This window comes from Staurois parvus, unplaced genomic scaffold, assembly GCF_062004578.1.
Source record: "Staurois parvus isolate SC_StPar_1 unplaced genomic scaffold, SC_StPar_1.0 ptg000719l, whole genome shotgun sequence".
In the NCBI taxonomy this organism is placed as follows: domain Eukaryota; kingdom Metazoa; phylum Chordata; class Amphibia; order Anura; family Ranidae; genus Staurois; species Staurois parvus.
The window spans coordinates 1,173,250-1,197,269 of NW_028318515.1; the positions used below are offsets into that span (position 1 = coordinate 1,173,250).

At 40.3% G+C, this 24,020-nt stretch overlaps 2 protein-coding genes across 6 annotated transcripts in view; one reads left to right on the forward strand and one right to left on the reverse strand.

The window, feature by feature from the left end:
• KNTC1 (kinetochore associated 1) overlaps window positions 1-856 on the reverse strand; it is a 306,855-nt gene extending 305,999 nt beyond the window's left edge. The window contains exon 1 of one of the 2 annotated variants that reach the window (XM_089653668.1): window positions 527-856. The gene's annotated coding sequence lies outside the window, so the exon portion shown is untranslated. The remainder of the gene's footprint in view (window positions 1-526) is intronic. The other variant, XM_089653667.1, reaches the window with a different exon arrangement.
• On the forward strand, window positions 637-23,777 carry RSRC2 (arginine and serine rich coiled-coil 2). 4 transcript variants are annotated; one of them, XM_089653669.1, is made up of 10 exons: window positions 637-814; window positions 3,986-4,139; window positions 4,234-4,277; window positions 9,554-9,741; window positions 10,032-10,157; window positions 11,277-11,402; window positions 12,120-12,208; window positions 14,288-14,520; window positions 18,509-18,598; window positions 22,565-23,777. In XM_089653669.1, exons 1-10 carry the CDS (start codon window positions 809-811, stop codon window positions 22,742-22,744), a joined length of 1,236 nt encoding a protein of 411 aa, XP_089509795.1. In that variant the 5' UTR covers window positions 637-808; the 3' UTR covers window positions 22,745-23,777. The 4 variants fall into 4 exon arrangements, with proteins under 4 accessions (XP_089509795.1, XP_089509796.1, XP_089509797.1 ...); XM_089653670.1 differs by having other exon boundaries at window positions 12,120-12,199; XM_089653671.1 differs by lacking the exon at window positions 637-814 and adding an exon at window positions 4,781-4,856 and having other exon boundaries at window positions 4,000-4,139.
• Window positions 23,778-24,020: the final 243 nt, after the last annotated feature.

Genomic DNA, 24,020 nt, shown 5'->3' on the forward strand with positions numbered 1-24,020 from the left:
GGCTGCAGGTATTTGTGCGGGTGGTGCGGCTGCAGGTATTTGTGCGGGTCCCACATTCCTATGTGTGGCTGCAGGTATTTGTGGGGGGTCCCACATTCCTATGTGCGGGAGGTGCGGCTGCAGGTATTTGTGCGGGAGGTGCGGCTGCAGGTATTTGTGCGGGTGGTGCGGCTGCAGGTATTTGTGCGGGTCTCACGGGTGTCCTGAAATAAATGATTGTTCTGGCCAAAGAAATAAACACCCAAGCGCTTGCCACCTGTAAACGCATGAGACATATTTACAAACACCAGGCCTATTTTTATTCTGCATAAATACTGCAGCCAGGAGGAAAAGCTTCTAGCAGAGTTTTCAAAACGTTGTGTATGAGGCCTAAACAAAACCAATCAGTGTTGGATTACTGGGGGGATGGAAGTATGGAGAGTGCTGATTGGAGAGAACGTCAGATGTAAATCAACAACACAATATCAGCCAAGCAGCGAGAGAACACAAGCCGGCTCAGCGAGGTCCTGTAATAAGACATACACACCGTCAGCCAGTCTTCCTCCTTCGCCACGGAGCTCTCCGGCCTCTTTCTCAGTCCTTCTGTCAGTCGAATTTGGCGGGATGGACTAGGTGACGTAAGTAACGTTTCCCATGGTACTGTGCGCGGCGGCCACTTCCTTTGTGCCTGTTCGGATGGCTCAGTGAGCCCCGCCTGCTTTTGTGGACCGTCTACGCCGTCGTGTGTGGGGTTACGGTTTGCCTGGCTATTACCATTCAGGATCTCGGTGAGGGAATACGGAGAGGAGGAGGAGGTTTCGCCTAAGTGATGGCGGTAAGTAAGTTGCGTGGAGCTGAGGCCTTTTCCGGAGTGAGCGAGAGAGAAGGGGAAAATGGCGCCGCGGCTTCGCCATGACTAGTGCGGCCTATGTACTCCCCCGCCAGCCTGACCCTTCTCTCCTGATACGACTTTGTTTTCCAGCCGTAGTGGCCATGGGCTGGCTGAGGAGAGGGGCTAGGTCACAGGCTGCTGGAGCTGGCCGTCTACACGGGCAGGCCGGCCTGAACCAACTCTAATCTACTTCCAGACAGGTACAATAACATTCCAGTGATGATGGTAACCATTGAAGTATCCGGGCAGCCCTGTATGGTGATCAGGAGCTATGATTCCGGCCCTGTGGGAGATGATTGGATAAAGAGCAGTGTGATGGCGATCGCTGTGTACATGTCCTACCAGGATCCCCTGACTTCTCCACACTGGTCAGCAGTGAGCCTACTGGGCACTCACCACCCCAAAAACCACAGTTAGGCCCTGTTCACAGGGGAATACTTTATGGCCGTTATTTTTATACATTTGTTTCTGGATGAAAAACTAACACCAACTTATTTCTATGGGCTAACAAATGGTCATCCGTTGATATCGGTTTACATCCACTTCCGTTTTTTTAAAACAATAAAATGGAATAAAGCACTATTTTTGTTTAGTTAAAAAAAAAAAAACAGAACAGACTATAAACAAATGTAAACATGTGTGGTCTGTTTTTTGCATTGGTAAAGAATGTAAAAAACTTGAGAAACTGATCTGTTTTTTATCTTTGTTTCATCAGTTCAGTCATGTTTTTTGAAACGGAACACCAGTTTGAAAGGGGCCTTAAAAAGTCAAATCTCCCCCTCCTGTCTAGGGTTGTCACCCCATCGCTTTAAAACTGAATGCATTAACTACTTGCCCTCCAGAGGATTTACCCCCCCCTTCCTGACCAGGCCATTTTTAACATTACGACGTTGCGTTACTTTAACTGACAGTTGCGTGGTCATGCAACGCTGCACCCAAATGAAATGCATGTCCTTTTTTCCCCCACTAATTCTTTTGGTGGTATTTGATCACCTGTGCATTTTTTTTTTTTTTTGCGCTGTAAGCAAAATAACCCAACAATTTTGAGAAGAAAAAAAAAACAATATTTTGGATTTTTTTCATAAAACATGTCTAGTTTAAAAAAAATGTCAAATTTAGGCCAAAATGTATTCTGAGACACGTCTTTGCTAAAAAAAAAAATTAAACATATCCAGTAAAAAAAGTATTTTGTCATAAATTTATGCCAAAATGTATTCCGCTAAATAAAATCCCAATACGTGTAAATTAATTGGTTTACGTGAAAGTTATAGTGTTTACAAATGGTATAGATAATGGGTTGAGAGTTTTTTTCTACTAGTAATGACAGCAATCAGCGACTTATAGCAGGATTGCAGCAGACATGTTGACACTGGGGGGGAACTAACCTGGTGTCACTGATGCCCTGTTGACATCAATACAGTGATCAGTGCTTAAAAAAAAAAAACTGAGACTGTACTAATGGCACTGGGCAGGAAGGGGTTAATAAGAGGGGCGATCAAAGGGTTAACTGTGTGCTGGGGTTTTTTTTTCTAGGGGGTGGGGGGGGGTTTCTCTTTAAGCACACTGATTGGGATGGCTATACTGTGTAAACAAAACAATCTTCCTCCCCATTGGAGATGCTTGGTAATCACCGGGCAGCAGGTAATTAGTGATTGACATCTGCGGCCGCGAATGGCGGTGCAGGTAGGGCACGCCCCCTACCTGGAAATGCGAAATCACGTGTATATACATGATTCTGCACACAGGTGCTGCCCTGTAGCAGTATAACCTTTAAGCAGTTATTTACACAGGTTCTGAGGCTGTTAATGCAGATAAGACACAAAGTGAGTTTTAAGAACTCCTCCACCCCTCCCCCCAAAAGCTTTGGCCCTACTTCTCCTCTTTAAAGTGTTAGTAAACCCTACAATAAACATATTTGCTGCTTCTGTTCTGGTAAATACACTGAAATTGGTTTTGTTATACCTGTTAATCCTGACAGAAATCAAGTAAGCTGATAACCTTCTGTGTGTCCGCTGATTGTTACTTTTTTATTTTCAGCTTTCTTTGGACTACATAACACCTTCCTCTTGTGTTTTTGTAGATGAAATGAGGTGTCCTAAGAATTGAGGACAGGTGGATGATTGAAATGTCTGTCCCCTCCCATTCATAGATCATGTTCTGTTCATAGAAGCAAGTAGTAGTATGGCTTCTATGAATGGCAGACCTGGGTTAAAGCGGTTGTAAAGGCTCAAGTTTTTTTTTACCTTCATGCATTCTATGTATGAAGGTAAAAAACCTTCTGCTTACAGCTGTCCCCCCAGCCCCTCCAATACTTATCTGAGCCCCATTGCGATGTGCATGAGAGCCGTCTGGAGACTTTTCCTCCTCATTGGGTGAGTCAGCCATTGGCTCCCTCTGCTGTCAGTCACAGCCAGTGTGGGGGGGCATTCACCAGGAGAGAGATGCCAGGAGCTCTGCCGGGGGGACCTGAGAAGAGGATCGGGGCTGCCCTGTGCAAAACCATTGCACAGAGCAGGCAAATATAACGTCTGTTATTTTAAAACAAAAAAAAATTGCCTTTAATATCGCTTTAGGGATGGGCATAGTTTTGTACTCTTGATGAGTGCCTGTCAGACCCCTCTATCTGTTCAGTTAACACTGCCCCCTGGAAGAAGGTGGGGGTGGGGCATTGGTGAAGGACAATTTCTACTAAACTAGAAGACAGCAGCACAGGGGGGACATCACATTGAAGGTAAGTAATATCCCTTGTGCTGATTTGTAAATGTTTTGTTTTAACTAAAGTTAGGCTTTAAAGGCATATTCAATAGGGCTATGATGCATACTAAATGTGTTTTACAGTTTACATTCATGTATGATGGATACAATAGCCACATGCTCCACTTGCTGAGTGTGTGTGCGCTAAAAGCACTTTTAATACTTAGTTGCTGACCCCTAAACAAATATGCAGATAGCCTTCTGACTTTCCTGAGTGGTCAGCCAGAGTGCTTTTTTCAGCAGGTTAGAAGTGGCAATTCCAGTATTACTGTCATGACTGGTTTTCTTTGGCTATATAACAGAGCCTGTGTTGAGGTTAAAAATTTGTATTCAAACCATTAATATGTATGTATTTTTTAGTCGAGTGATACAGATCGAGATGGAGGCTCCCTGGATAGCTGCTCGCCCACATTAGAAAAGCGAATGGAAGAATGTGATCCATCGAAGTCCCCTACAACCTACAGACAATTTTCAAGATCTCGTTCACATTCAAGAGAACGCAAACGGAAGGGTGGTAAGTTGAGGGTCTCCTGTGGTGGTGTTTTGTTTTTTTGGACTTTTGACAGTTGAATCCTTTTATTTACCATTATCACTTTACAATTTTTCAGACAATGAAGGGAAGAAACATCGGAGTCGAAGCAGGAGCAAAGAGGTAATTAATACTTTGTAGTGTACATTGACTAATTATATATCGTTGTTTATATTGGGAATTATTTTACTCCATGGTAAGTACTGAAGTATTTAAAAATCATTGAACATTTCACCATATCATTGTGTATGGTGCACTTTATTTTGTCAAATTCTATTTAACTGCATTTATTACAGCTTCAGCAGTATCTAAATTCATTTTAAACTCTGCTGTTAAAGCATAATATAGCTAAGCAGCAGAATTCATGGACTGACTACATTGAAGTATTTGAGTATATAATGATGCAAGGTATTGCATATTTAGTGTTTTTTTTCCCTACCCATTTGTAATGTAGCTGCTCATATCTCTGTAAAACTTATTGCTGAGGTGTAGTGCACTCGTGATACTGCAAGCTTTAATAGTATTCTAACCATATTTGGTGATCACTTGTGATAGGAAGCATTGATATAAAATTGATTATTGTGCCTAGACCACATGATAACTTTTCTGTAATAAATCATACTCAGCGTGCTAAAGCACGAAGAGACTGAACTGAAGACGCTGCTGACTCATAGCAAAAATATAAGCCTACTTCATGATAAGGTAACTATCAGTCATTCAACCTCCTATTTGACTTGTACAATAATTTAAGTAAATTGTTTAAGGATATTATTTTACCGTACGTGTTTTATGTTAAAAGTGAAATCTATTTTCCTTAAGCTATATGTTTTAACAGGTGTCATTCATTAAGACAGAGTTCTTTGTCCAAAGCTAGATTTGTCTTAGAATATGTGGATAGTTGAGCATGGATATATATACACTGCTAATTTGATGTGAAACAGAGCAAAGCTTTGTCATGGCAATAATATAGAAAGAAAACTGAACTTCACCTTTTTAGATGGACTAGCCTTTTAACGAATACTTGTGAAAAAAACAATAATACAACTATTAAAACTGATAATTCATTGTGTTACAGTACACACACACCATTCATCCGTTATCCTTTATTGGTTTTCTATCAGTAGTGTAGGGCCCTTGCCTTTCTTTCAAATGGTGCCATTTACAGGTCTGTGTTTTTCTTCAGCCAAAAATATAATTGGTTTATTAAACAAGGAAGATTGTTATCCTATCATTTTGCTTAACAGTGGTTGGAAATTGAAGTATTAATTGTACCCCATTGAATTTTAGTTTTGCAAAATCAAACTGAAAGCACTATGCATCTAAAAAACAAAACAAAAATAGATATAATCTTATTGATGAATGTTAACCAGTAGGAAAAGCAACTACTAATATATCTCATGTAATAATTCTTAATTTCCACTGTAACCATTGGTATTACGCCAATTTTCCTTTTGCCCAGCAATTGCTATTATTTAATTTTTACCTGACTGTATATTTGCTTGTCTTCTATTAAGAATGATGCAAAGCATCTAGGGCCTGTTCACCAAATACTTCTGTAGGTTAAGAAGGTGCCTGTTCACAATTGTATTTTTATTTTACTTTTTGTATGGATGAAGTATCCAAGGGTGTTCTTTTTATCATGAATTTAAAAGCTAAACTATAGGATTCTGCAAAGCACAGCTTATACTCATAGACAAATGTGAAAAATAAAATGTAAATTACCTCCTCAAAATTTGGGAAGCATAATGCATTGCAGCCACTGTAAAATCTATAATTGGTTCTGTGTGAGGGTTTTCAAACAGACTAACAGCATGGTATGTTCTGCCTTTTACTGGAATTATTTTCTCAGCTGCTACTGCAGCTGACTTACCGTACAAGAGTGCATGGTTCTTTATGGGGAAGTTTGTTCCGAACCATACACTGATCACCCAGAACTTTTTATGGCCACTAACAGGTAAAATGAATAACATTGATTATCTTGTTACAGTGGCATCCGAAAGTGGGTGGAATGTAAGTGGTAGCAAGTTAGTATATTGCCTCTGAAGTTGATGTATTTGAAAGTAGAAAGATTGGGCAAGCATAAGTATTTGAGCGACTTTGATCAGGGCCAAATTGTAAAGGCTAGACATCTGGGTCAGAGCATCTCCAAACCTTCAGCCCTTGTGGGATGTTCCCTTTCACTAGTGGTCAGGACCTACCAAAAGCGGTCCAAGGTAGGAAACCCAGCAACTGGGTCATTAGCAGCAAAGGCTCATTGATACACGTGAAGTTTGGCCTGTGTAGTCCAATCCAATAGAAGAGCTACTGTAGCTCAAATTGCTGAAAGAGCTAATGCTGGTTCTGAATTAGTTCACCAGCTGATAAGGGAAATCAGCTTGGTATCAGCACTGCATCGTCCTTCTTAAAGTAAGCTGGTGTTTAGAAAAGAAATGGGGACTGTAATTTCTTTCTGAAAGTGTTAGTTGCCTGTCTGTTAAGATGGCTAATAGGCATTTTTTGGCTGTGGACAGGGTTCAGCGTGGACAGGGTTCAGCATGGACACCCTGACCGGTCTGCAGCTGCACAGCCCCATATGCAACAAACTGATGCACTATGTGTTCTGACACCTTTCATCAGTAAAAGTTAGTTTAATAAGGGGGGGGGGGGTAGCACCATTACAAGCACCATTGCACAATTCAATTCACTAACTAATAAGGGAAAGCAGTTTGGTATCAGCACTGTATTGGCCTCCTTAAAGTATTACTAAACCCACAACAGTAAAATCAGTCTGTATATGCAGTAAATCATGGGGTTAATCCTCTGCATTGTGTAAAAAGGCAACTTGACCCTGACTTCTCTGATTCTCCCCTTCTTTCAGTGCCCCCCTCTTATCTTCTGATAAGACATATTGTGTGTAGTTACTCTGCACATGCTCAGTTCGGTGTGTTACAAGAGGTTTTTTTGTTGCCTTGAGAGAGTGCATGTGATCAGCACTGTCCAGACAAAGGGTTCTGCATCCTCCTAGAGTAGAATGAAAACTCCTACAAGCTTTAACATGTGCTTGGCTGGACACATAGAAGTCACAAAACTGCTGTAACTGCTGATGATAAAAGGTATTAGCAGTTTATGTTTACTAAAATAATTGCATTTCCTTGTTCTGTGTACTGTGGGAGACCAGATATAGTGAATGCAGGGTCCTTCTGGGTTTAGTAACACTTTAATATAAACCTGTGATGAGATAATAAGGGACTGTAACTGTTGGTCTTCTTTTGTGGAAGTGCTAGTTGCCTGGCTGATGAACTAGCTCTCTTGCTTCTTTACTTTGGGTCACTGAACCGTAACAAATGACGATGGCTAACTTTGAACATATTCTGGGTTAGTGAGAGGATCAGTAAGCAGTGCGAATTTTGAACAGAAGTTGGAATTGTTAGTCTTCATGGTTTTCAAGACAGATTTTGTTTGAAGTTTATTTCATCATCCGTTAATTTCTTTCACAGGGAAAACACAGAACTGAGCCGTTATATTTTTCACTGTGTTCTGCATCTTTGAGATAAGTAATCTGATAATAGCAGCTTTGCTAAGAAAAATACAGGGCCTGCCATTGCTGACCTTATAAAAGTGCTAGTTACCGTGCAGCCATACTGATCCTCTTGACTTTAGTGCCTTAAGTATTGAAGATAGAAAATCGGTGAGACACACAGGCAATTGGGGCTTTCAAAAGCAGCGTTCTACAGTGGGTGCCTCTATATTTGCCCCAGCCTACTTTTCCCTAGAGGTACTGTGATATTGATCTTACAGGGCAGTGTGAGAGTGTCCATTCCATCTGTTGCCTCTCCTCCTTCCTTCGCAACCAGCACTAAATTGACAGGTGTTGACCCAATCATTTGATAGTGCTTCAGCCTGGCATTTTGGCTGATAGAACCAAGCACTGTCTAGGCTGTGGGGAAGGTCACATTCTACTCTGTACTCCAAAGTGCTGGGTACTGTGGATGGCGGCTGTTCCAATGGGGGGGCCGGGGGTGCTGGTGAGGTGAGTATGCGGGGAGGGGGGGGGGGGTTGGGGCTGCTTTGCCATGCATGGGCCAGAAGATAGTGTCTTGTTAAAGACGTGCAGCAGTTGTGTTTTTTTGCTTTTTTTAAGAAGAAGAGCATCTTGTAAAAATACATTGGAATCTAAAAGTGAAGTCAAGGAATAGATTTTTTATTTTTTTTTTCCCACAATCGTCTTCCATGACAGAATGAGATATAGGCATCTCCTCTCACAGGAACAGGAAACACATCACCAAACAGACTTTAAAAGGCAGGCCTTCTGCTAAACTAGTCAGTTTTTGTGTTATTGGGTGTTGATGAGTCTATCTTGGTCAACATCCAAGTGCTATCTTTGTAAATGTGACAGTGGTGCAACTATATCAGAGTTTAATCTGATTATATCACAAGAGCTGAGTCATATTATGTGTTCATATTACTTGCTGAGATCAGTTAAGTGCTCTAATATTAGACTAGTATTTTTAGCATTGTCACGTTTTATATTTTAGGTTGGGTTAAAGGAGAATAGATGGTACTACCATTTGCGTATGCATTAAGAATAATTTATTCCTTCTTCATATTTGTACATAATCAGATCAAATAAAAAAAATTGTAATTTGATGGTTTTTTCTTTATTAAAAGGAGATATCTCAGAAAAATGGCGATAGCTACTATGTAAACCCACATCAGGACACACCTCCCACTATTACAATTATTTAGCAGGCTTGTTTTTAGTCAGGGAAATTGAGAAATTCTCAGTGAACTTTAAGTCTGTGAGGATAGAATATGGGAATTGTTGACTACTTTTAAGGTGAAAGCTCTTGGTTTCATCCATCCTGCACTACTTGGTGATCTGGGATAAGAAAGCAGCCAATCAAAATCTAAAACAACTGATGTGTTCAAAATGTTTATTTTAGGCCAGCTATTCACTAGGTAAAAAAAACACCCAGGACCAAGATGACAACCCCATGAGCCTGCATCTTTCAACACAACTCAGTAGTGTCATTCTGACCAGTTCAAGTTTCATTTGACAGATTACTGCATGTCAGCAGACAGGGCTTCAAATCAAAATTGGTTATTGCAGCAGTCTATTCTAAGAAAATAATTGCGTCAGGAGGGATTTGGACCTTCTCTTCTTGTTGCATGGAATGGTGCCAAATATATAGTAGTTCCAGTTTTCCTAGAAATGCCTTAACTTTCTGCAGTTTTCTTTACGGCTTCTTTTAGTAATCTACAAGCAGTAGAAATCCAAAGCTTGAAGGCTTGGTTTAAGACTTATTTTTGTCACTATGGTAACAAAAGTTACTTCACAGCCTTTGTCACTCGTTTGACACTTATACTAACTCTTTTTGTTGCACTATTTTCCTGAAAGAACCAACTTCTTCTTAAAACAGGGTCGAAGACATGGGTCCAAAGAGAAATCTTCAAAGAAGCATCGTTCTGATGACACCATTGACAAAGATCATTCAGACAGAGTCAGAGAGCGGCTTAATTCTTCAGAAAATGGAGAAGAAAGACATCGTCGCAAGGATCGGAGGCCATCAAAGGGCAGAAGTTATTCCAGGTCCCGATCACGTGAAAGGTAAATTGAATGTGTACTTTGACATTTCAACACACTTATTGTCAGAAATGTTCCACGTTGCAGTTATGGTGTCCGTTTTAGTTCTTTCTAGTCCACGTGTGATGTAGAACAGACAAGTCTTGGCTTACCAGTTACGGCTGTTTTTTAGTTCTCATTGGTAAATGTATCAGGATTAGAAAAATTACCTATTCTAATTTTTAATGCTTTCTGTGTGTGGAAGGTAATAGTAGCATGCACTGAGAAAAATATATTTCTGTTATTAACCTCTTTCTAAAAATGTCATGTTTCAGACGGCATCGTAGTAGGAGCCGTGACAGGAGAAAATCTCGATCAAAGAGCAGAGAAAGGAAACGACGACCCCGGTCACGCTCAGGATCCAGATCCAGACACCGTCATAGAAGCGGAAGCAGAAATCGGTAAGTCTTATGCACTAAGCATTTTTTCCTATATAAATTTTTACAGTGGGAATAAACAAATGTTTATGTATTATCTAGTTATGTTTCTCTTATGTATCTCAGTTTATTAATTTTTCAAAAGCGAAGAGATTAAAGTTAAGACATATGTACCATTATATATGTCAAACAACATACAACATAACATGGGTGTGGGAAGATTTTAAAAAACTACTTGTCAATGGGACTAAATTGGGTTCCCAATTTACTTGTCCCTCATGACAATCTACTTGTCCTGATAAAAAAACAAAAAGCAATTCTGCCACAGTCCCACACTGCCCAGGTGGAAATGGGAGTCGCTCCTGCTTCACACACATGCGATTTTGGATGCTTTTCTAAATGCACAGATTCGCATGGCGGGCTAGATATTATGTGTTCCTATTGAGGTGGTTCACACAGATGCGATCCACAGGCATTGCATTTTGAATACCATTATGAAAGTGGTCCTGTGCGAATTTGTAGCGGAGCGTTCCAGACTTGCATATGATAGAGTAGAGTGGCATGCGGAGATAAGTGTTCACATTGCTATTGACAGGAGTTTCTGCATTAAAGTCAAAGGGAGGTGTTTTTGCATTGAAGTCAATGGAATGCAATTTTACATTGAAGTCAGTTGGAGGCAGTTGTGGAGAGAGAGAGTTGGCAAAATCGCACAGAAACCGGAATGATACTGTGATCTCAGTATACATCTGAGTGAACCCAGGCTGAAGAGGCTGCTTACCCGCAGCAGGGCTAAATGTAGAAAAAAAAAAAAAAAAAATCTGCCCAGTGTCTGGACCTGCATGTCGTGCGGCGCTATAAATTGTGCATCTTTTGACATAAAGATTTATAAACATGGGAACTATACAAGTTTGCATTATATGGAGAAAATGGTGTCATAATAAAAAAAAAAAAAGATACCAAGGATACCTGCAACATTGATGAGAAAACTAGAATAGTAAAAATCAGGCTACATTGAACAGTAACCATATCCAGTAGTATGAGGATAATCCATATACAGATGGTAGAAGACGTATACTAATACTCCAGATGACCTGAACAGCTTATTTTCTATTTATGATATTATTGCTAACTGTTCTCCCAAAGGGAGAAAAAGAAGAGGCCTGAAAAACCAAGGAGGCATAGTAGGAGTCGAAGTCGGACACCACCAAGCCCACCAGCCTTTAGAGGGAGAAATACAGCTATGGATGCCCAAGAAGCTTTGGCTAGAAGGTATTTTTTTAAATATTTATAGTGATGTATTATTTCTTGCCACTGTGTACTTTTATCGGGTCAGTCTTCTTTTGCCATTTTTTTCATAGATTTTTTTTTTTTTTTTTTTTAATTTTATAAGGTAGGCACATTGTCTTTACTAATAAAAGCCAATGTATCAACAACAACATCTGTGCTGTATACAGATATGGCCCATTTGGATATGAAGATTGTTTGGAATGAAGATAATATATAGTGTACTAAACAAATATTCCCCATAAATTAAATTTAAACCACCCAGTATATTGCTTGTGATGGCACACTCACAGATTATTAAAAAGAATGCAAAGTAACATTTCCTTAAATTACAGAAATGGTAGGCTCTGCATTTTTCAATTTCAGTTCTAAGTAGTGTCTAACCTGCAGCCACATCCGGCACTGCAAGTTTCAGAGTTTTGAACCCATTTGTGAGCCCAATTAGTACATCGCTGTGAACAGTTTTTTTTTTTTATTTTTTTATTTTTTTTTAATGGTGTTTTAATCACAACTCGTCAGTTTGTGTTTGAACTGTACCTTCCAAATTTGAAGGGAATTGCATAAGTTGCTTCTATTACACTTGGCAAATACATATGTCTTTTGTGCTCAACTTAACCGTTGTTCCGTGAATAGTTTTTCTGCATCAATTAGTACGTCAGTTATTTTTTCCACATTTTTCTTATATGCTATTATCTTTTCAAGATTGGAACGGGCAAAAAAACTCCAGGAACAGCGTGAGAAAGAATTGGTTGAAAAGCAGAAACAGCAAGAAATTGTAGCAGGTGAGAAAGGTACTATAAGCTATTGAACATTGAAATATTATGTTGACATTTGCTAGTTTAGCATGGTACTTAATATTCCTACAGTGAACTTTTTTCTTTGTTTATTCGGTTATAAAGTTACAGATTTGCTGCCTAGCAGGCATCGTAAAATGCCTTTAAATTTAAAACCCTTCACTGTCTGCTGGATTCTGAAAATCAGGCCCAGTTTGCCCTGGTATGAGGAAGCTTATGTCTTTCACTCTTTCCTCCTACAGTACCTGAGGGGGCCAGTTTTCATGCAGTATTAAAGTGGTTGTAAACCTGAGATGTGAACAGAGCATATCCCTTTCTAGTGTGTGCTTATTTCAGTCCATTCCACTATCATTTCTGTCTGCTGCCTCCTTCCTCTATCTGTATGTGTCTCTTCTGACAGGGTTTTTCTGACACCAAGCACCAAGAGGTAAAAAGGTGACCGGGAAGGGAGCTCCAGCTCTTAGACTGTGATTGACCACCTCTGTGCTCTGTTTCTATTCTTTGTGAGGGGGGGGGGTGGAGGCTATACCTCCCCTCCTCTCCCTCCAATCAGGTCTCTGCTCTCCTCACTGAGCTCTGCAGAGTTTAATTTCAATTCCTCGCCCCCTGCTTTCTGGGTGATCAGTCGAGCTGTATAAATTCTGCACTTTGAGCAGTTGTAGAGAAGGCTGCAGATAAACTGGTATCATTTGTAGGAAGATTTATTTAATCTCTGTATCACTTGAGGCAAGTCACTTACCTGTGATTTTATAAGAGTTTACAACCACTTTAAACCCAAAACAGACATTTTGTTATAGTGAAGCTTACCAGTTCTTAGATGTGATGGCTGTATTAGTTTTTTCCTTTTTTTCGGCTTTCTTCTATTTTCATCTGGTGATCTGACCAATAAGTCTGCTGTTTTTTTCCAAATGAACAAGCTCGCATCTCTTCTAGATTTATTAGTTTACAGAGATGAGACAAACATTTTCACACTGACGGGTGCCTACAATGATCAGTTTTTATTCAATGTAAACCCTTTATCACAAAAGGAAAAAACTGGTGTAACTGACTATAAAGTGTGAGCTTAAGTTTGGCTTCAAGTAGTGATGGGCCTAACACCCCCCTGCTCAGTTCATGGTTGAACATTCGATCCTACAGAATGTTCGACCGTGAAATTTAAACACGAACAATTTACTGAGTGGTATCTTACCGCGTCTGAGTATGTGGTAAGATACCGCTCGGTTACTGAAATACAGCATGAGTTATATTATTCAGTCATGCTGTATTTTAGTTGTGAAACATTCCTTATTGTTTCAGCTGCCAGTGGGGTTCCCCGCTGACAGCTGAATGTAAAAAGAATTGTTGGCATTGCCCGACAATTGAAAATGTTAAAAAAATGATGTGGGGTCTCCCCTGCCATCCATGCCAAGTACTTCTGGTCTGGTATGGATTTTGAGGGGAATCTCTACTCCAAAATTAAAAAAATAAAAATATGGCATGGGGGTCCCCCCAACATCCATACCAGACCCTTATCTCAGCGTGCAGCCTGGCAGGTCAGGAAAAGGGGGGTGGGGATGCGCGAGCGATTGGTAAGCTGTGGTCAGGTGCATTGCTTTGACCAATCACAATGCACTGTCAGAATGCAGTGCATCGTGGGGCGCAGCGGGCGAGAATGCCCGCATCGATCCTGTGTTCAGCGAACACCCGAGCGGTCAATGTTCAAGTCGAACTGATATTTGACTCGAACATTCAGCCCAACATTGTCTGCAAGTATATCTGCCACTCCCCCCCAGACCAACAATGCTGCTGTCTGCTGTGCCTATTCATCCAGAGTGGGGGCACTGTAATACAGGAGGTACATTACTGGCAGAACACAAGATAAAAACAGAGGGAGAAAGCCTTAAAAAAAAAAAAAAAATGAATGGAGCCACCATATCTGATTGGTAAGCTGCACTACTTTACATTTGTTTTGGATTTATGTGACCTAGTGGCATGGTCCTTCAGCTTGTGTAACCTCCAAAGCACTGTATGTGATTGTTTTACAACTCATAATGTAACCTTTTTCATTATTTATATCTTTTTTTCTTCTCTCTTTAGTTGCTGCAGCAGGCAGTGGATCTGTTATCGATGTAGCAGCTTTGTTGGCCTCAGGAACACAGGTCACTCCTCAAATTGCAATGGCAGCACAAATGGCTGCTTTACAGGCAAAGGCATTGGCAGAGACTGGCATTTCTGTTCCTAGCTATTATAATCCAGCAGCTGTAAATCCAATGAAGTTCGCAGAGCAAGAAAAGAAGAGGAAGATGCTTTGGCAGGGCAAAAAGGAAGGGGTAAGATAATTTGACACAGTTATCCTAATACAAAGTGTTTTAAAACTTCATGCACCATTGCAGTAACAGAATATAATGGTGATCTAAGATATAGATCTCTATTGCAGTAATCTGTTGGTGATGGATGCAGGGCAAAGTCCTGCTACAGGACGGTTGCTTGAGCTCACCAGTAATCCAGATGTTAGTAGACTTCCTATGTAACCCACAATGCAGAGCACATTGCATTTGAATAGAATGACCAGGTGCTGATTGATTTGTGGCTATGCAATGATCACTCCCAACAGAACTTTCATTGATGGCTAGTGGTTCTGCCATCAGTCCCATTGGAAGCACATACAGCCAATGAAACTATGCACCGTTTTAAAATGGTGCTGAAACAATTAGTGCCTGGGCTTGCTATTATGCTATGGAGAACTCGCATTCATAATCTTGTTATCTGCAAGCACTAGATCAATATTGAAGTGAATAAGCGCTGAGCAAACTGTTGGTGCTAAATAAATCCTGTATAATAATATTGAAACTATTTTATGATGGGACAGAGTAAATTCAGTACAACAATATCTGGCCTCAGAAACTCACAGCTGTGGATATTATGTAATATTTCCAAGCACAGGCTTCACTGACAGTACCTGTATGCTGAATGCCTACTTTCTCTTATGTTAAAGTGACTCTGTTGCCAATAAAAAAAAAAAAAAAGAAGAAGAAGAAAGACCGCCTGCAAAATACTTGCAGAATAATACTTGTGTTCTGCCATCCATGCCTCACCAGAGCTACACTATCTAACACTTTGAGCTGTTTCAGTACCTGCGTCCCTAGGTGTATGCTGCAGTTTAACCTACCAACTGCTATGTCTTTGTTTTGTCATGTAGCTATGGTTCTGTGGTGGGTGGAACCACTGCACACAGTGGGGGAATGTGGCTTCTGATGCATCTGAAAAAATCTAATATCTGCATCATCTGTAGCATTGCAAAATAATGAGGGCACTTTCACACATAGTGTGGTGACAGGCATTTTACTGCATAGTAAAATGCCTGTTACCACAAGGACACACAGAAAACAATTGTTTTCTGTGGTTCCCATTCACACTGCAAAGCAGCCCACAGCTGTGATAAAATGCATGCTGCATTTTATCACATTACTGTAGAGAACTGTACGGCACTGTAGAGCTGAACTTTTGTACACTTCAAATAAAGTTTGTACAAAAAAGGCAGTTGTTTTTGATGCCCTGAATCACACACCACACTACCGCAGTCGGGAACAGTTTGCAGCTGGAGAGGTGTAAATAGGTTTGGCATCTGTCTGTTCCAGTGTGAATTCACTGTGAAGATTGGAGTCCCTGTCTGCCAGACAACTAGGTAATTTTTGTTTTTCATTGGTCTAGTGATAGGATTGCCTTAAAATGAACAGAGTGCTGAAAATCTAAACTGCCTTAAGCCAATAGCTGGCATTTGGTTAACAGTTCTTAGACTCTCCCTGGGCTAAAATCAATGGTTAAAATGAGTATTGGCTACAGTGAATATATAGAAAAAGTAACACTATAATACAAAATTACAAGATGTTACTGTGATTTTTACCTGATTGTCTTTTGTACTCAGGATGCTGTTGTGGAGCCTGCACTGCCCCTCCTGACTGATGTACTTGGGCTTTGTGGGGGGCTATTTATACTGAGTGCGTAGCCCCTTTTTGGAATGTTTCCTGTGAACCTGTTAATTTGAGGGTAGCAGTACCCTCTTGTCAGCTGTCACTGGGAGTGAGGAAGCCAGCTAGCCACTGCGTCTCCACTTTCACCAGTCAGTCACACAGCAATCTGGACACTGTGTGAGCTGCAGCTTATCTTACCGTCTATTCCCTGGGACTTGGTCTGCTTGAGCAATCTTTTTTGCAGCCGCTCCATCTATCCTGGTCCCTGGGGTTAACTTTGATGTAGCGGTTGTCATGCTCCCTTGTGATGCATGTGACTTCTGCTTTACCTTGGCGAGTATGTTTTATCTGTTTTTATTCTGTGTGGAATTTACTACACTATAGATATATAGAAAAAACCTCAGTGCAATATGGTGTTAATATGATTATGCAGTGATGTGCTGCCCGCATAGAATGTGTTCCCACCTATAGTAAATAAATGAAAAGGTGTATATGCAGCGCACAAATAATGCTCTAATACATTAGTGTTAGAAGTAGATGTATACCATAGACATATGTCATTGTGCGTAGTAAATAGATATACTCCAATAAATACCAAATATACATACAAAATCGTGCAAATCCTTGTGTCATAAGTGACAAACGCATGTGCCCAAAGGTGCGTTGAAATTATCCAAAATTTAACCTATGTCCATCAAAAAAATTAGAACATATTAAGTTCCAAATTCATCATAAATCACACAAACATCCACATTGTGAACTTGCTGTATGCTGTGTTTGAAATTCACCATAAGCTAGTAAACAAATCCAACCAAAGTGCAGTAGTGTCTACCTTCTCCCTCCCCCCCCCCAACACACTATTGTGCTCACCTTAATGCCTGGCCTATATTCCAGGTCAAACTGCGCTTTTCCCTGTTGGCTAGGTAGGTATATAGCTGTAACTGTTCTTCCACCATCACCTTACTATCAGGTGTGTTACTGCTCTTTCACCGTCAGCTTACTATCTCCTGCAACTCACAAAACTACAAAGCCATTCACAACACTGCCCCTAACTACCTCACCAACCTGATTCCCAGGTATCACCCCCACCCGTACCCTTCGCTCTTCACAGGACCTCCTTCTATCTTGCCCCCTGGTCTCCTCCTCCCACGCACGTCTGCAAGACTTCTCCAGGTCCTCCCCCATCCTCTGGAACTCACTTCCCCAATCCATCAGACTGTCACCTTCCCTCCTCGCCTTCAGGCGCTCCCTGAAAACCCACCTCTTCAGGGAAGCCTACCCCACCCTCACCTAACTGCCGTTCTCCTTCATTCCTCCTACCACTCCATCCCCCACAGCCACTTCCTCCTGTACCACTACCCCCTCCCTCCTAGATTGTAAGCTCGAAAGAGTAGGGCCCTCTAACCCCTCGTGTGCTGTTTGTAGTTGCTGTACTGTTTCATGTATTGTCCCCCCCCCCTCTATTGTACAGCGCTGAGCAAACCCTTTGGCGCTATATAAACTCGATGTAATGTAATGTAACTCCATACATATGAAAAAGATACTCCATATAGTGTAGTTTTGTAAATAAAACAACTTTAATAAAATACAAAAATTTCCACTCACATTTGATAGTGTCCAGCCGGGACACTGCATGATAAACTGTGTGTTCGAATGCTGTTTTCCTATACCAAGACGGCAGCCCGTGTGCTTCCTGTATTGCGGCTTGCCGTCCCCAGCGTACTCTACGTGTTACATCAGACATTAAGGTGAGTGAAATAGTGTGTCGGGGGTGTGTGGACACTGAAGAGGGACACTAGTGCACTTTGGTTGGATTTGAATATCACATGGAGCACGGCAGTTTAATAGCGTATGGTGAATTTCAAACACAACCTACAGCACATCCTACAGGATTTGCACTTTTTTTGTATGTATATTTGGTATTTATTGGTGTATATCTGTTTACGATGCACAATGATATACGTTTATGGTTTACATCTACTTATAACACTAATATATTAGAGCATTATTTGTGCGCTGCATATACATTTTTTCATTTACTGCACTATAGAGTTTGCGCGATCTCTCCCCCCTGCCCCTTGGTATTAAGAATGAACACACTGTTCGACTATGTTTTTTCATTAGGATGCCTCTGAACAGCTGATAAACATGTCTCCGGTTTCGGTTTTAGTACTGCTAGGTTGCATTTCTGTGACAGAATGTTTTGCACATCTGCCTGATCAGTGTTTTATATTTAGCATGCATATATCTTGTACCGTTTGAGCAATAAGGAAGAACTTTGCAATAATTGTACTGTTGTTAATGAGGTTTGCATATGGATGTTAAGCTTTAACATTTTGTTTTTTAGGATAAATCTCAGTCAGCAGAAATCTGGGAAAAGCTAAATTTTGGAAACAAGGACCAAAATGTTAAATTTAGAAAACTAATGGGAATAAAGGTGCGTAATCTCTTACTGACTTCTAACTTTAATTCCTGTTTTATGGGGTAAGTGGGGTGTATTTGGGGAAGAAGCAAACTACTATATAGAGTTTTGTTTAACACAAGTGTGCTCCATTCTCCAGTTAAAAAATTAATAAATCTTTTGTGTTAATGGCTTTTTGAAGAGTGTATGCATTTACTTTCTCAGAGCTAAAGAAAGAATAAGCTGGAAGCTCCACAGCTCTTAAAGTGAAGCTTGGTGCTAGAGGTGTGACATGGTTCCCTTTCACAGAGCAGTGCCTGCCTGTTTCCACTACCAAAAAATAAATGCAATACTTTGTAATTATTGTCTTCTGCTAGAAGTGAGCTTGGTCTTTCTTCAAGAGACATTAGCTTCAGTAATTTGATTGACAGGGAATATATATTTGCATATCAGGAGTTCTGAATTCACTGGTTGCAAGCTTTGTTTCGGGTTAGTTTCTCAAAAAATATTGAAACCAGATACAGCCAAGCACACTTCATTTTCAAGAGGAGGTCAACAGTGGCACCCTACATATACAGTTAGGTCCATACATATTTGGACACAGGCACAATTTTAGTTTTTTTCAGGCATTTACCAAAACATATTCAAGCTAGTTTTATATAATGGATATGGGCTGAAAGTGCACACTCAGGTTTAATTTGAGGGTATGTACATCCAAATTGGAGGAAGGGTTTAGAAATTACAGCTCTTAAGAGTAGCCATCCCCCCTTTTTTTTCAAAGGACCAAAAGTAACTGGACAATTGAATCAAAAGCGGTTTCATGGCCAGGTGTGGGCTACTCCTTCGTTATTTCTTCATCAATTAAGCAAGTAAAAGGTCTGAAGTTGATTCTAAGTGTGGTATTTGCATTTGGAATCTATTGCTGTGAACCTACATCTTGCGTTCAAAGGAGCTGTCCATGCAAGTGAAACAGGCCATTGTAAGTCTTCAAAAATGAAACAAATCCATCAGAGAGATGGTAGCAATATTAGAAGTGGCCAAATCAACAGTTTGGTACATTTTGAGGAAAGAATGCACTGGTGAGCTCAGCAACATAAAAGGTATGGACGTCCACAGAAGACAACAGTGGTGGATGATCGCAGGATCCTCTCTATGGTAAAGAAAAACCCATTCACAACATCCAGACAAGTGAAGGAGACTCTCCAGGAGATGGACGTATCATTGTCAAAGTCTGCAATCAAGAGAACTTCACGAGAGCAAATACAGAGGGTTCACCACAAAGTGCAAACCATTCATAAGTCTGAAGAATAGAAAAGCCAGATTAGCCTTTGCCAAAAAACATTTAAAAAAGCCAGACCAGTTCTGGAAAAGCATTCTTTGGATGCATGAAACTAAGATTAATCTGTACCAGAATGACAGAAAGAAAAGTGTGGAGAAGGCTTGGAACAGTTCATGATCCAAAGCGCATAATGTCATCTGTAAAACATGGTGGAGGCAGTGTGATGGCATAGGCATTCATGGCTTCCAGTGGCACTGGATCATTGGTGTTTATTGATGATGTGACAGAAGCAGCCGGATGAATTCTGCAGTGTTTACAGATATACTCAGCCCAGATTCAGCTCAATGCAGCAAAGTTGATTGTACGGTGCTTCACAGTACAGATGGACAATGATCCAAAACGCACTGCAAAAGCAACCCAGGAGCTTTTGAAGGAAAAGTGGAATATTCTGCAATGGCTGAGTCAGTCACCTGATCTCAACCCAATTGAGCATTGCTTTCACTTGCTGAAGTCAAAACTAAAGGCAGAAAGACTCACAAACAAAGAACAACTGAAGACAGCTGCAGTTACAGCCTGGTAAAGGATCAGAAAGGAGGAAACCCAGCCTTTGGTAATGTCCATGGGTTCCAGACTTCAGGCAGTCATTGCCAGTAAAGGATTCTCAACAAAATATTAACATTTTTATTTATGATTATTTTTAATTGTCCAATTACTTTTGGTCCCTTGAAAAACTGGGGATGGCTATTCTTATGAGCTGTAACTCCTAAACGCTTTCTCCAGTTTGGATGTACATACCCTCAAAGTAAACCTTTTTTGGTTAATACTTGAAAAAAACTAAAATTGTGCATGTATATGTGTGTGTGTGTGTATGTATATATGTATGTATATACCTAACTTAACCTCTTGTTGCCCAGCGCAGCATACAAACCAGTTATACTGTGTTTTGGGGGTTTTTTTTCCTTTTACTGCAACCCAATCACTTTCCCACTGCCACTCCTCAGCTCTTCCAATCTTCCAGGGACTGTTGAGTGATCAGGCAGCTGCCCACAGAGGAGGAGGAGGAACATCCATTCCCCTATCTCCTCTGTGACTAATAAAGCGAGAAGTGAAGCAGGTTTAGTCACTTCTTTTCACTGTTGTTCCATGGCTGCTACAGCCAGGGAAGCAGGTGTTCAAACACGATTTGTGTCTGATTAGCTGCCTTGAATAGCTAATGAACCCCTGATGTCTCTATAAAAGAGTACCTGTCGGTGTCCAAAGCTATCTCAAGTGGGCTTCTTCACCCCTTGGATTGCAATAAAGTTAAATGGGGAGGGGTGGTATTAAAAATTGCAGCAGCCACTATTTTATATTCTCCAGTGCCCCTGCTTTCAGAAAATATATAATATTTGGAGGTTCTACATGAGAATAGATACAGATTTTACCACTTGCCTGCTGCCCTATAGCAGAACTACTGCTGCAGGCTGCGCAAAATCATGTGTGTATATATACGTGATTTGCATTTCCGGGTAGGGGGCATATGCACCGCCATTGGCAGCTAGGCATGTCAATCACCAGGTCCCGGTCGGAGATTCTCCGCCGACATCCGGCGAACGCCATGTAGAACTGATGGGAGAAACCTGTGTAAACAACTCAAGTCTCTTTCCTGCCAGCAGTAACATGCTGCTGTGTGTTTCTTTGCACAGCAGCATGTCTCCCTACTAAAACACACACAGTACATTATGTAAAACAGCACACTGTTGACCCTTTGATCTCCCCAGATGTTAACCCCTTCCTGCCCAGTGTCATTAGTAGTGTTTGTGCTTTTTATTAGCACTGATGACTGTATTGGTGTCATTGGGATGTCAATGGCAGTTTCCACCCAGTGTCAGCATGCCTGCTGCAGTCCCGCTATAAGTTGCTGACTGCCACCATTACGACTATTTTTATACCGCCATTCGTAGACTATATAACTTTCATTTAAACCAATATGTAGAAGAATACATTTTGGCCTAAATTTATGAAGATTTTTTTTTTAAATATATGTATGTGTGTGTGTGTGTGTTTTTATTTATGCACAGCGTTGCATGACTGCACGATTGTCAGCTAAAGTAACGCAGCGCCGTATCGCAAAAAATGGCCAGGTCAGGGGGGGGGGTTAATTCCTGTAAGGGCAAGTGGTTCACTGTGGCTTTAAGTATCTCTGGATATTTGATTCAGGTCAGTGATTCAAATTTCGAGGTAATTGAATAACAACCATTCAGTCTTGTATTTTTGTTACAGTTGATAAGGATTGTCCGTATTGCCTTACACTGGGCTCACATGTTAATATCTGTATAATCGCCTCTAGATTTACCAACAGGAGCATACCTGACTGGTTATTAAATTAATTTAATGGATAGTTTGTGTAAAACGTCACACTACAGTCTGAATGTACAGTGTCTATTAGAATTACATCAACCAGTCGCACTCAAATCTGAATTGGAACATAACCGAGCATGAAAGTTTTTAACAGCCCCATCACTTATTCCAAGTGGGGGGGCTACCCAGGTGCCCTATGTAGAGCATGTGCCTTAACTTTCTGGTTCCCTTGTCAGTTTGAGGATTAACAAATGTACTTGCACTTTGGCAACATTATCGGCCTGGCAATTTTGAGAGTGATCACGGTTATGCCTTTCTGCTGAAGCAGTAATCCTTTGATCAATGTGCACAGCCAATGTTTTAACCATTCATATTGTTTTTAGAATGAAGAAGAAGCTGGCACTAGCAGAGTAGATGTGGAAAGCTTCAAAACCTTAAAGCAACAAGAAGAGGTTTTCCGAAACCTGGATGCTCAGTATGAGATGGCAAGATCACAGACTCACACCCAGAGAGGCATGGGCTTGGGTTTTACATCGTCAATGCGTGGACTGGACACAGTTTGAATAAGAAGAAAGCGATGCATCATTTCTGCTACTCTGGACTTCTCACTTCATGTCCTTGTAACCAAAAAGCTAGAACTCTAGCTTGCATGGATGTTTCATTGACTTTAACTTATTAAAAAAAAATCATTTTTGTAAATATCAGTGATACTGGTGTTAGTGTTCTCAAATGATAAATTTCATTAAACTGCAATAGTGAAATGTTTTAGTTTTAAAAGTTTTTTTTTTTTTTTTTGGACATTCAAAAGTGTATGACTATAAAGGTATGGTCATTCATGTTTTTGTGTCTTTCACATCGAAGAGAGCAGGTCCGATCCCACTGGTAAAGCTGAACTCCAGGATTAACAAATAACTAAATACAAGAGTGATATGTATTCCTACTTGAATTAGGTTGTATGTTGTTTCTTTCAGATCTGTGCAATAATCCAGTGTGAAATTGGATTGGTGCAGGAGCTTCTTGTAATATAGACCAGTCACTGTTGCTATCTCTCCTTGTGCAGGGTAACTGGTCTTGTATCTGCCCTCTCTTGTAGTTTCCTGCAGGCAGCCTGCAATGAGAGTACCTGCTCTCTGCCCAGAGTACATGCAGCACAGAGACTAATTCCATTGCTACTTTTAAAGGTAACTGAGTTTGCAAAGAAATTTGGTGTACACAAATTGGATTTACATTCTTTGTGACTATTGAGGAATATGTTTAAATAAGTTTTGTTCTTGTAGTTCAGTTTTAAATGTATACAAATGTTGTGACATTTTCAATGATTATCCCTCAAGTCATTCTGGAGAATTTTTTTTTTTTTTTTTGGGGGGGGGGGGCAAAATAAACATGACTATGGTCTTTCTCTCTTTTTATAAAAAAAAAAAAAGAATACAAAAATTACATACTTTGTACCATCATTTTTGCACAGATTTTCTTTTTAGCCAAGCTCTTGTTGGTTATAGCTCATTATCACTGACTGTAGATGCTAATTGTCCATGCATTCTACTGTTGTAATATACTTAATGGACAATAAAAGATTGTTGTAGAATAAAAAAAAAACTCTCGTGTTTATTTTCTTACTAAAATATTTGCTTACAACCTGTATTCTTAGTGTGCATGTCCATAGAAATGTGATTTTCAGTCTGTTTAACCTGTAGTCGGGATTTAAAGATGAAGATTTGAAGCGTTATTAAACCCAAAAGCAAACTTACTATATTGCAACTTAATAATTCTTAGGTGTGGTGGCTACATTATTATTATTATATTTTATTTTTTTTAGGCCTTTTCTTTCTCATCTGGTGA

Bases quoted from the DNA above. Each gene is read 5' to 3' on its own strand.
- RSRC2 (XM_089653669.1), top strand. The intron at 12,209-14,287 runs GTACTATAAGCT...TTCTCTCTTTAG, and splicing joins AATTGTAGCAGGTGAGAAAG to TTGCTGCAGCAGGCAGTGGA. The intron at 18,599-22,564 runs GTGCGTAATCTC...TATTGTTTTTAG, and splicing joins GAAAACTAATGGGAATAAAG to AATGAAGAAGAAGCTGGCAC.